Source organism: Achroia grisella, unplaced genomic scaffold (genome assembly GCF_030625045.1).
Source record: "Achroia grisella isolate CSIRO2021 unplaced genomic scaffold, CSIRO_AGI_Agris_v1 utg853, whole genome shotgun sequence".
Lineage (NCBI taxonomy): Eukaryota > Metazoa > Arthropoda > Insecta > Lepidoptera > Pyralidae > Achroia > Achroia grisella.
In genome coordinates, this window is record NW_026713043.1 from 1,171,501 (window position 1) to 1,183,541 (window position 12,041).

At 33.4% G+C, this 12,041-nt stretch overlaps 1 protein-coding gene across 1 annotated transcript in view; it reads left to right on the forward strand.

Moving 5' to 3' along the window:
- The window catches only part of LOC131852458 (galactokinase-like), a 36,633-nt gene extending 25,216 nt beyond the window's left edge, over positions 1-11,417 (forward strand). The window contains exons 7-9 of the mRNA XM_059203121.1: positions 9,273-9,388; positions 10,044-10,202; positions 11,164-11,417. Coding sequence (XP_059059104.1) covers positions 9,273-9,388; positions 10,044-10,202; positions 11,164-11,277 — 389 coding nt within the window. The 3' untranslated portion in view covers positions 11,278-11,417. The remainder of the gene's footprint in view (positions 1-9,272; positions 9,389-10,043; positions 10,203-11,163) is intronic.
- The last annotated feature ends 624 nt before the right edge of the window (positions 11,418-12,041 follow it).

A 12,041-nucleotide genomic window follows, 5' to 3' on the forward strand; every position in this document is an offset into this window, starting at 1 on the left:
GACATCTTTCAGGTTTTATGTCCAACTCATTTACAGTTACTGCGATTAGCCTTTGGAACCTGTAGACCTACGTAAAACACGATCTAAGCCACTTTAGAAAAATAATTTATTTAAATACTTGTTGAGTACACACAATCAGCAGAATTAGTTTTAACTATTGTGCATTGCGTTAGTTTTAGTATATTTATCTAAATTTAACGTGTATATAGGTATGTATATATTAATTTATTTATTCAATATATATTTTATGTACGTATGTATTTAATAATTTTGTTTACTGTATATTTATATAATTTATATATCATGTATAGTTATTTATATGTATTAGTAAATTTAAAACAGCTATACCCCTATCGCTAATACCCCACTACGCTTTCTGTTTATACCCTAAGGTTAGCTGGAAGAGAATGCCATACGTCATTAAGCTCGCCGGTTGTACAAAATCTTTTTGTTCATTAAAGAATAAATAAATAAAGTATATTATATAAACAATATATATACTATATAGTTTATAAGAAATCGCAAGAGTTACATTAAGAAAAAAAATATGGTTCATCATCTATGAATGTCAAACATCATGATGGCGATCGCGTTAAGTATGGCGGAAAAAGTTAAATTACAGACTACGGAAAGATATATATAGCCAGTTACCATCAGATAACTGCTAGCTTCTTTACCATTCTAGTTTTTTTTAAACAAACACGGAGCTTATTCTTTCACAATTTTGTTGTATCTCACAGACAACCTGTAAGGCAAACTAAATACTGTAAACTAAGCACTACACAAATCGTGTCACTCCTTACATTACATTTTGCTATTGTGCTATTGTTTTTAGTATATAAAGGTCAATATTGACCTTTATATACTAAAATTTGTCAGTTCTCTCCTCAATATGATAAACTCTTATCTGTTAATATCAATATACAACATCGTAATATTATCTTGCAAAAGGAACTAAAAAGTAAAGTTTTTTATGGAATCATTATAACTTAGAGACAAGTTGAAGTAATAAAATTTCTCTTTTACATATAAAAGCTGAATATCCATTAATCACCTTTAATTTCAGTAGACTTCTGTTCGCTTAAGTAAATATTACGATGTGATTTATTACTGAAACAACAATGCTTCGTAATGTCAAAACATAGTTTCAAATCAATCAATTGCTAAATCTATACTAATATAATAGACGATCTCCGAGGTTAAGTAACCGCTAGGTTTAGAATACTTCCGATGGTCGCGGGTTTGATTCCTCGCACGATGCAATCATTTATATATGATACAATTATTTGTATAGAGTTGGATGTTTTTTATTATGTATGTATTCACAAAAAAATGTATTTAAATATTCCTATCAATTATTTAGTACCCATAATAGAAACTCTGCTAAGTTTGGGACTAGATGGCTCTGTGTGAATTGTCCAGGTTATAGCATGAAGAAGATATGATAATAATATATCGTATCTTGTCTACCGAGGTAGCGTTTGTAAAAAGTCGTCTGCCTATGCGGTATCTTAGTCGCTTCCACTTTCTGGCTAAGTAATGGACTTACTTACTTACTTACTTACTTACTTACTTCTTTACTTTAACTTACTAATGGACTTCTGTAAAATAACACCTAATGCGATAAATATATAGAAAACTTTAATATCATGCCGTGATATGTGGCGCTGTTTATGGGCTTAATAATAATAAAAATCATATTTATTTGTATTAAATAAAAACTAATACAATTGCTGCTTACAATAATAAAAGTAGTTGTTCCTGCGAATACGTTCGCGTGGAGTTTAACTTTACTTTTTTAAAATAAAAGATTTTTTTTAATAAAATAGCCTAAGTTACTCTTTATTACATAAGCTACCTGCCAAAAAAAATCCCGTCAAAATCGGTCCAGCCATTTCAGAGATTAGCCGGAACAAACAGACAGATAGACAGACAGATAAGAATTGTAGAAATAATAATTTTGGTGTATGTACGGTACATACACTTATATTATATATTTATATTCATAAAAAGTATAGTAGTAAAAAAGGTTATTTCAATGTTACAAACAGATACTCCAATTTTATTTATATCTATAGATGTATAGATAATAAAATTTAAAAGTAATAAACGAGACAAAACGATCTGTAACTCAGAGTGGGCAGTGAGTCCACCCTATCTGTTATTGTGTTATAGGATTTATTAGTAGGTATCTTTTTTTTATAGCCATTATTGGAAATATGCACCCGCCTGCGCTTATTGTTTACGCTGGCGGGGCACCAGTGTAGGATGAAGAAAATGAGCATGAAGTCAGGTCATTCAGTCCATCTTGAAATAACCATATTGAAAATGAATGAATGGCAAATTTGAATTTACCACGATAGGTCTAGGCATAATTTACCCCTACAGGCAACGGTTACCACTTACCATCAGGTGCAATTTGTGTACTACAGGTACAGAAATAAAAACAAATTCGCTAACATTAGGGTTTTGGGGGAAGGGGATTGTTAGTAATGGGGTTTAGTGTCCCCATTGCTAGCAATGTATCAAGTTAAGTCTACCTCCACGCGGTTCCCCCTGGAAACCATCCTGGTTAATTTCTGATGATTTAATGACGATGGGCAAACTGACCTGACTCATCTTATCATCCTCTACTGGTGCCCCGCCAGCGTAAACCATAAGCGCAGAAGGGTGCACCAATCCATTAATATCCACAAAAAAAAACATCAGGGTTCACGACTTGTCAGCCAGTTTGACCCATTTCTAAAATATGCATTCTATATGATTGGCCTCGCGTCCTCGCTCACATTCTGACCTCCTTCCCTTGTCAGATAAATTAACTTGATGTATGTATATAATATATAATAATAAATGAAAGGGTATAAGGTTTGAAAAGTTTCCGTATGGTTTTATTTAAACAAAATATGTAACAGAAACCAATTTTTGGTAGTATTATTACTCTGTATAATAATAATAATATTAATAACCCAATAATATTCACAGCGCCATCTAGTCCCAAGCTAAGCAGAGCTTGTACTATGGGTACTAGACAACTGATATAAATACTTCGGTATTTTTTTTGTAAATAAATACATAATACCCAGACTGATACAAACAATCATACTCGTGAATACAAATGTTTGTACCGTGCGAGGAATCGAACCTGCGACCATCGGCAGACAAGCGGTGTGTTAAACATCTAGACCACCGAGGCCGTCATCTGTATCATTACCAGGAACTGGTTAAACGGATTTAATGAAATCAAATCAAGAATAATTTATTCACGTAGGACATTTTAGCATTCGCCTTCAAGTTTTTTGATTAATATTTTTCCCTACCGTCCAGTTCAGTATACAGATTCAATTGAGAAGAACTAGCAAGAAACTCAACTATTTTTTTAACGACCTTAATACTAATTAAATACTCACAGATCACTCTGTAATATTTTTACTCATAGATGAAAAATAGGAAGAGGGAAATGACTAGTTTTTATTATAATACTAGCCGTGTCCGGCAGCGTTCCTCAGTGGAATACAGACCTACATTTTCTCTCACGTTTAATATAGTCTGTAGGGGTATACATAATACAGATAAATTAAATATTTGTATCTTCGAGTCCAGATCGATTGGATAAATACAGATACCTGTATAAATATTAGTCTTGAGTGAAAATTGTAGAGTTACTAGTGGATACTGTTGACAAACAAAATTTCTATATTATTTCTTACAGCGACCCACTTTTCCTCCGCTCGGAACAAGTTATTTAATGCCTGTCCGAAAATTAATATTATTTTAAGGTAGATCTCCTGAGAAAACTGTATTCGAGTCCCTGCAATAATTATCGTGTGATGGTGGTATATAGAGATTATAGTTATTTTTAAACTTTCATACATTATTAATACCGTTAATTGGATTTTAACACTAATAAATTTATATTAAATTAGTCATGCCCGTGACTTCTTCCGTGTGGAATAGTGACTTTAACCAAATACAGAGAAAATATTTAATAATCTGACCCAAAAAAGTCAGAGAAAAAGTTTCATCTATCTAGCTTAAAATTGACAAATTTTTATACTAATTTTCATCCCCTCGTTTTATTTTACCACTAAAAAATAAGTTTCAAGAATCTAGTTTTAAAAATGACGACACTTACGTACAACCTTTTATGTCTCCTTTCAATCACTTACAATTCTAATTTCTTTATTAGTAAAATAGTACTAGATAAAGTGTTTCGACTTGGTTACACCGTATTTAAACGTCCGTCACGGGGAGAAACGGGGATTGTTAGTAATGTGGACTGAAATCTTATTGCTAGCAATATACCATGTCAGGTTGACCTCAACGCGGTTCCTCCTGGAAACCATCGTGATAAATTCTTGGTGAATTTGTCACGATGGGCTAACCGACCTGATCTTATGCTCATCTTATTATCCTCCACTGGTGCTCCGACAGCGTAACCCGTTGGCGCAGGCGGGTGCACCATTCCATTGTCATCCATAAAAAAAACCGTCCGTCTCGAGAACACTGAGATCTTGACTTTTGATATTGGCTAGACCCAATTAACTTATTAATGAAGATACAGACAGATTGACATACAGACAAACTTTATAGAAACTATAGTTTCGGCTGTTGTTACTCTAATAAACTTTTTATACTCAATATTTATTGCATTCCATAATATTAGATTAAAAGATTAGTTCATAATTGGTTTTAGACCATTATGGACCCTGTTAGCGCACGCAAACATAACAAAATAATTATTATAACATATAAATTAATATTATTCATACATCCTATTACAATATGAAATAAATCTAAAGTATTTAAATATTCGTTTATATTATAATACTGTTTATTAAATATAACTGTAATGTACAGATATCGGTCTGGTACAGATTTATTATATACTAGCTGTGCCCGCGGATTCATCCGCGTTAAATTTCAATAAAAAATATTGCTTATATGTTATACTGATGCATAAGCTATATTATTATATAGTTTCATCAAAATCCATTCAGCATTTGGGTGAAAGAGTAACAAACATCTATGTATACTCACAAACTTTCGCTTTTTTAATATTAGTAAGTTATATTCGATAAATATTGAATATAATTCTTCATTAGTTTTCACAAGCAAACTAAGCATTTTCTGTTGTCCTCAAGCACGTCCGTCGATACAACTGTATTTAGGGGCCATACATAAATCTATACAACATACCTATATCGCGACACGTGTTTCGCTTCCGAACGAGGGTCCTGCCAAGGTGCAGGATGAAGCTGCTAACAGAAAAATGTTTTGATTAAGACTGTTTTATAAATGAACATGCAATAGAGATAATATTCATAACTTGCTACTCGCCCCGCCTTCGCACGCGTGTACATGTATTATATATATAAACCTTCCTATTGAATCACTCTACCTTTTAAAAATAACAGCTTCAAATCCGTTGCGTAGTTTTAACGATTTAAGCATACATACAGAGACAGACAGCGACAGCGAATTTATACTATGTAATGATGATACGATTACCTCGGGTAATCCCTTTCTACGCAGTAAGCCAGCGCTTCGGGGACCCGGGTCCAATTCCCAGACGTTTCATGTTTTTCCAAACATTCCGGGAATTTGGTATGCGTTCTTAAAAAAAAAAATTACCTACCGGTCCTAAATTGGACTCCGAACAGTCAACATTATGTTTTCGAGCTATATCCGAACTGTATTCAATGTCAGATGTTGCCACGTTCAGAGGCGAAACATGTGTCACAACGTGTATGAGTGTAAACAGAGAAGGTCGTACTTCCAGTAATGATGGTCAGGTTTCAGAACTAAATATTTGTAGTCCTACATATGCGAAATTAAACAAAATGGTATAAATATACTAAGCAATGAAATGTACTTCCGCAAAATAACAATAAATTCGAAATAATTTTATATATAAAATTATAAAATAATGTTTTTGTAGAAAATATCTAACTTAAAATCCATAGCGCTGACAATATTATCTGATTGAACAGAGATTAAGTGCGTAGCGGTTTCTATGTTGATTGTCGCATGCCTAATCCTTGTTGTTAATTAAGTCAATATTTATTTAAAAGAGCAACACACAAGTTTCTAGCTTATTCTTCTTGTGATGAATCTGCATTCCGAATAAGCGGTAGAATAAAAAAAACTTGACTATTCAAAAGTGCTTATATTAAGTTTATTTGAATAAAGATTATTTCTATTTCTATTTCTATCGTGTTACAGGTTTCGTGTTTATACTCCTCTGAAACTCCGGCTTGAAACGCCGATTTTTGTGAAATTTTATATGTATATTCAGTAGGTCTGAGAATAGGTTTGTAACTAATTTTAATTATTATATTTTTTGACAATATTTTTAATTTTTATTATTATTTAACATTGAAAAATACATACAACCCTAAATGTTCACCTTTCTAACACCAATCTCTATTATTTAATACTAATTTTAATTTATAATAAGGCTAAACAACGTTTGCCGGGTCAGCTAGCATATATTGTAAGCTAGCTACTCGCTCCGGCTTCGCACGGGTGTACATGTATTATATGTAAACCTTCCTCTTGAATCACTCTATCTATTAAAAAAACCGCTTCAAAAGCCGTTGCGTAGTTTTAAAGATTTAAGCATACATAGGGACGGACAGACAGCGACAGCGACTTTGTTTTATACTATGTAATGAAGTGTGATATCAAAACCTAAGACCCAACTCGTACTCCTGGGAGGGTTCTCAGATTGCATTATATTTATTCAACTCCAACCCCTTGTCATACAATGTCACTTTTTGCCGACTCCTGATTGTCTGACGTGATTTATGAATGGCCCCTTATTAGAATAAAAAACCAATATAAATTGAAATAAAAGAAAGGATCACGTTCGGTGCATTGTAGATTTGTAAGAGAGAGTTGGAGCTCTTATTATAATTGAATTTGAATAGTATTGAAGTAAGAAAATAGCATTTTTAAGTTAGTAAACATACAGCTAGAGAGTTATTGAATATCAACTTGTTTGGCAATCCAGTTATATAACTGTTTACTTAGTTTACTGTTTACTTTATAAGGTTAGGTTAGGTCGTGTCGAATATTTAGAAAAGAGTACAGTACGGCACATAACTCGTAGGATAGATGCCGTTTTGGCAGTAAAGTCCTCTATTGGCGACCGCGGACCGGAAGACGTAGCGTGGGAAGACCTCCAAGGTGCACCGACGATTTGGTAAAGATCGCTGGAAGGCGTTGGATGCGAGCAGCGCAGGACATCGTGGACATCTTTGGATGAAGCCTTTGTTCAGCAGTGGACGTCTTCCGGGCTGAAATGATGTTAAAGATGATGACAGTACGACCTAACCTCGACTTACGGATAGCTTTTCTTCGGATGTGAGTTGATTTAGTAAGATAGTCTGATGCTAGTTACAAAGTTATTCCTAAGATAGCAAACAACAACAAAAACTTACCTTTACTGAATCTCACGACTGTTTAATTTATATCAGGGTACTAAATACGAACGCACACGCAAAACAAAAAGCAAACAATAAAACAAAAGAAGGCTGTCTTCTCGCCGCATAAATAGATAAATATGACGAAATTTTATTTTGGCTCCTTTTATGAAGACATAAAACGTTGCATATAGAACAAATATTTGCATATAGGGCACAGAAGCAATTTATATGTTAATCTGCGGTGATTTGTCTGGTCGCTGTGGCTCGATAATTCATATTTACCTAAATTTCAGATAATACTTAGAACAATTAATAGAAAAAGTATTGAGTATTTTTTTTCCAGATCATGTGGAGGAACAGATACCGTGTCCAAAGAAGACATTAAATACTAGTTACGACCCGTGATGCTACTCGTATTAAAGACATTCTATATCACTTGTTGATAAACGTGCCGTTCGAGCGATCTACTGTATGAAGAGTCGTGACTCATTAAGAGAGAAATTCAAAGAGGCAAATATTCTCACCGTTGCTTCTCAATTTATATATTCAAATATCCTATATGTTCATAAAAATCTTGACTTATTTCCAAAAAACAGCAATATTCATAATATTAATACAAGATTTAAAGACAAACTTGCTGTCCCCAAGTATCGTTTAGAAAAAGTTAATAGGTCTTTTATGGGAATAGGTATAAAAATTTACAATAAGATACCAAAGGATATGTTGGAATTACCCTTAAATAAATTCAAAACATCTGTTAAATCATATTTACTGAGCAAAGCCTATTACTCACTAAACGATTACTTGAATGACGAGTGTGCATGGCAATAGTTGTTCATGCACTGAATTTTCATTTAATGTTAGACATAGACACCTATATAAATATACATTGTAAATAAACTGGCTTTAAAAAAAAAGTAATTCAATTGAGTTTCTTGCCAGTTCTTCTCAATTGGATCTATATACCGAACTGGACGGTAGGGAAAAAAATAAAATTATAATGTAAAAATTTGACGTTCATAAGCGGCTAAAATGTCCTACATGAATAAATGATTTTTGAATTTGAATTTGAATTTGATAATGTAGCTAAATATGGTTAAAATATATTTTTTGATGGGTCTATTACTGGTTGAGTTTTGCCATTACAAACGAAAAAACACGTAAGGAAATCTTTGCTTGAAAATCGGTGACGTTTTTTATGGACGAATAACAATGCTATCGGTATTAGTCGGCGAAGCACCGGTGGAAGATAATAATATAATATGTAGTATCTAGTATTCATAACACAAGCTCTGCTTAGTTTGTGACTAGATGGTGTTGTGTGAATTATCGTAAATAATAATAAATAATATATATATATATATGATATTATACATAGAATTTGACAGCCTCGATGGTCTTGTGGTTTAGCACACCGCTTTACTTCCGATGGTAGTGGGTTCGATTCCTCGCACGGTACAAACATTTGTATTCATGAGTATGATTGTTTCTATCGGTGTGGTTTCTATGTATAATATGTGCCTGTGCTGCACGGGGCCACACACTTACTAGGCAAAGCACCGGTCACAAGAGCACTGCGTACATTAAATCATATAACGGAGCAAATAGATCTCTGAATGAGTTCACGAAGATCGCTTTATTTATTGTAAGTTACAATTAATTTAAACAATAATGTTTGCTGCACTATTGTATTAGGCTAAGACCTGTAAAAATAGATGTGTGGAAAAATAAATAAATAAATGTATTTATTATCGTGGATTATTATTATCATTATATACCGTTATATCTATGCCATTAAATTAACAATCCATTTTTGCCAACTGTTAATGAATATATCTGTTTCAGAGTTAAAACGTCTCAATTGTGATAAGTTAGTCATAATGAGAGCGAAGCATGTCATCGAGGAAATCTATCGCACCACAGAAGTCGCTAAGAGCTTACGTCGAAACGACTTAGAACGAGTGAGTTGCTATCTTACGCAATAAAATGTGACAGTTGAGGGGTTGAGGTCGTCTTTTAAGATAAGAATTGGAATCATCACAATTGTTAACGTCTTGCCTATTTGTAGTATCTTGAAGTAGAAACTTATAAGTTCTATATCTGTGAAATAATTATCTAATATTGCATTTACGGCTTCACAACCATCCATTTTGGAATGTTCTCGTAGAACAAAAAATCTTACTAGAGTGAGATATATTATATATACAGCTCCACCACCAAGGAGGACAATGGAGGGAATACTGATACCATCGAAAGCCAAGATCACTCTCTCAAGGGTTTTCGACTAAATATGAATTACATTAAGTAACAAAAATGTGTTATGGCCATTAATTAGACTATATCCTTTTGACAAAATTGCAATAGCATATGCGGGTGGTAACCCTATTCTCTTAATTTAGATTTTTTTAAATGAATCTGTATTTTTGAAAAGAATAAGAGCTGAGTTTCTTGTTAGTTCTTCTTAGCTCAAATGCTCTTCTAACTGGCGATAGTTTTTCACATATTTGAGAGTCTGTAATAGAACACATACTTACATACATACTACAATAGACCTACATAAATGTATAAAGAATAGAATAGAAAATGTTATTACTATTATTATTTTTATTCCTGCAGGTTGGAAAACTATTCTTCCAATCCCACGAATCTCTGAGCAAATTGATGGAGGTGTCCTGTTCTGAACTGGACGAGCTTGTTGACATAATAAGGGGTGCACCAGGGGTGCTGGGGGCGCGGATGACGGGGGGAGGCTTTGGAGGGTGTGTCGTCACTTTAGTAAGTAATGGCCTGTAAAGCTAATATGCTTTTTTGATGGAAAATTATAGATAATTATAGACAAGTGGTGATATATAATAGATAACCTTGTTCTGAGTGGAAACGTTTGAGTTGCGTCACAGTATGATTTTGCCGTAGGTTTATAAAATAATGTTTTCCTTTGTATGTATGTGGTAACTAGAACGGCAAACTAGTTGATGTTCTACCAGATAATACGTTTCGAAGTATTGTAATGCTGTTGGCCGCAGCTGGCCTTTACAGCTTCACCGAACGATATCAGGCGAGTACAAATAGCACTATAAACTCGCGGAAAGACTTATGGAGCGGCTGAAGGCCAACTCCTGCCTGACGGATACGGTTTTATCTGAGGGCACCACTAGTGATTTGAATATCCGACGTAATTTAGATTCCTGTTTGAATAGGATGAAGATTGATCGGAGGTGACTGACGGTAAGTGGTAATCGTCGATTTTATACGAACAATGCCATAGATATCGTGATACCTGTGGTACCACTCATGCAATATGATTCCAGAGAATTGAGATGGGATGTACCCTGTAATTTCACTTTTTGCTTATCACTCTTTTTAAACTGTAATAAGTTTTAAAAAGCTGTAAAAATATATAAAAAATTGTCATGTTGTTTATGCGCGATTGAATTCTAAACTATTGGACCAATTTTATATTCTGTAGTTCCGAGAATAGGTTGTCTATTTTTCATACAGCAAAGAATTTTGTTTATTTTTGACACAATTCAATATTTTTTTTTATGATTCGGCAACAAAAAAGATACATACAACCGTAAATTTTCACCCTTCTACCATCAACCCGTATTTTTTAATTGCGATATTAATTTGTATAGTAAAAAACGTTTGCCGAGACAGTATGTATGTAAAATAAAATACTAGAAAATATGTTATTGTTTAATTGGTTAATAAAACTATAATGAAAAAAAAATTACAGGTAAAACGAGATGAAGTGGACAATTTGAAGAGTATTGTTTTAAAAGAATATAGTGGGAATCCTACATTCTTTATATGTCAAACGAACGATGGGGCGAGGACGCATATATTGTAAATAGGGTGGTAGGTAAATATTATTAAGTAAAAGTTGTAATCAGATTTTTTATACACGACGGACCATATATATAAATACATATATTTATATATATATACATGTAGTACTGGTTGTTACTCGCGACTTCGTCTTGAATTAAAAAAAAACACAAAACAATTCAAATAAAACATTTTATTTGTATCGATATACTGTAATTTGATTTGTGTTATTCGTTTTGTAAATATACAATATTTTTTTAATGTTTGTATTAATTATAATATCTAACCTACCATCCTGATCAATGTTCATGCACGGGATTTTCATTTAATGTTAAACACTAGTATAAAATAAATAAAAAACCCAGTTGAGCCAGTTCTTGTGTGTCAAACAGCTAGGCGACCAAGGACGTGAAATCTCATTCAAATGTGTTTATTCTTATTATACGTAAATTTTTTGGCATTTCAAACTTATTGCCTACTGGGGGAAAGAGATTCTTAGTACTTTGGACTAATGACCCTATGCTAGCAATGTACCATGTCAGGTTGAATTCCATGCAGTCCTGGAAAGCATCGTGATAAATACACCAAAAATGTATCATGATGGCTAACTGAGCTGACCGTATCTTCATCTTATAATCGTCGATTGGTGCCACGAAAGGGTAAACCGTTAGCGCAGGCGGGAGCACCATTCCATTATCATCCATTTAAAACCTATAGCCTATTGATATACCCTTAGTCAGTCTTAGCGTGCGTAGATACGCTACGCACCGCTCCGCGGGCTGCAGG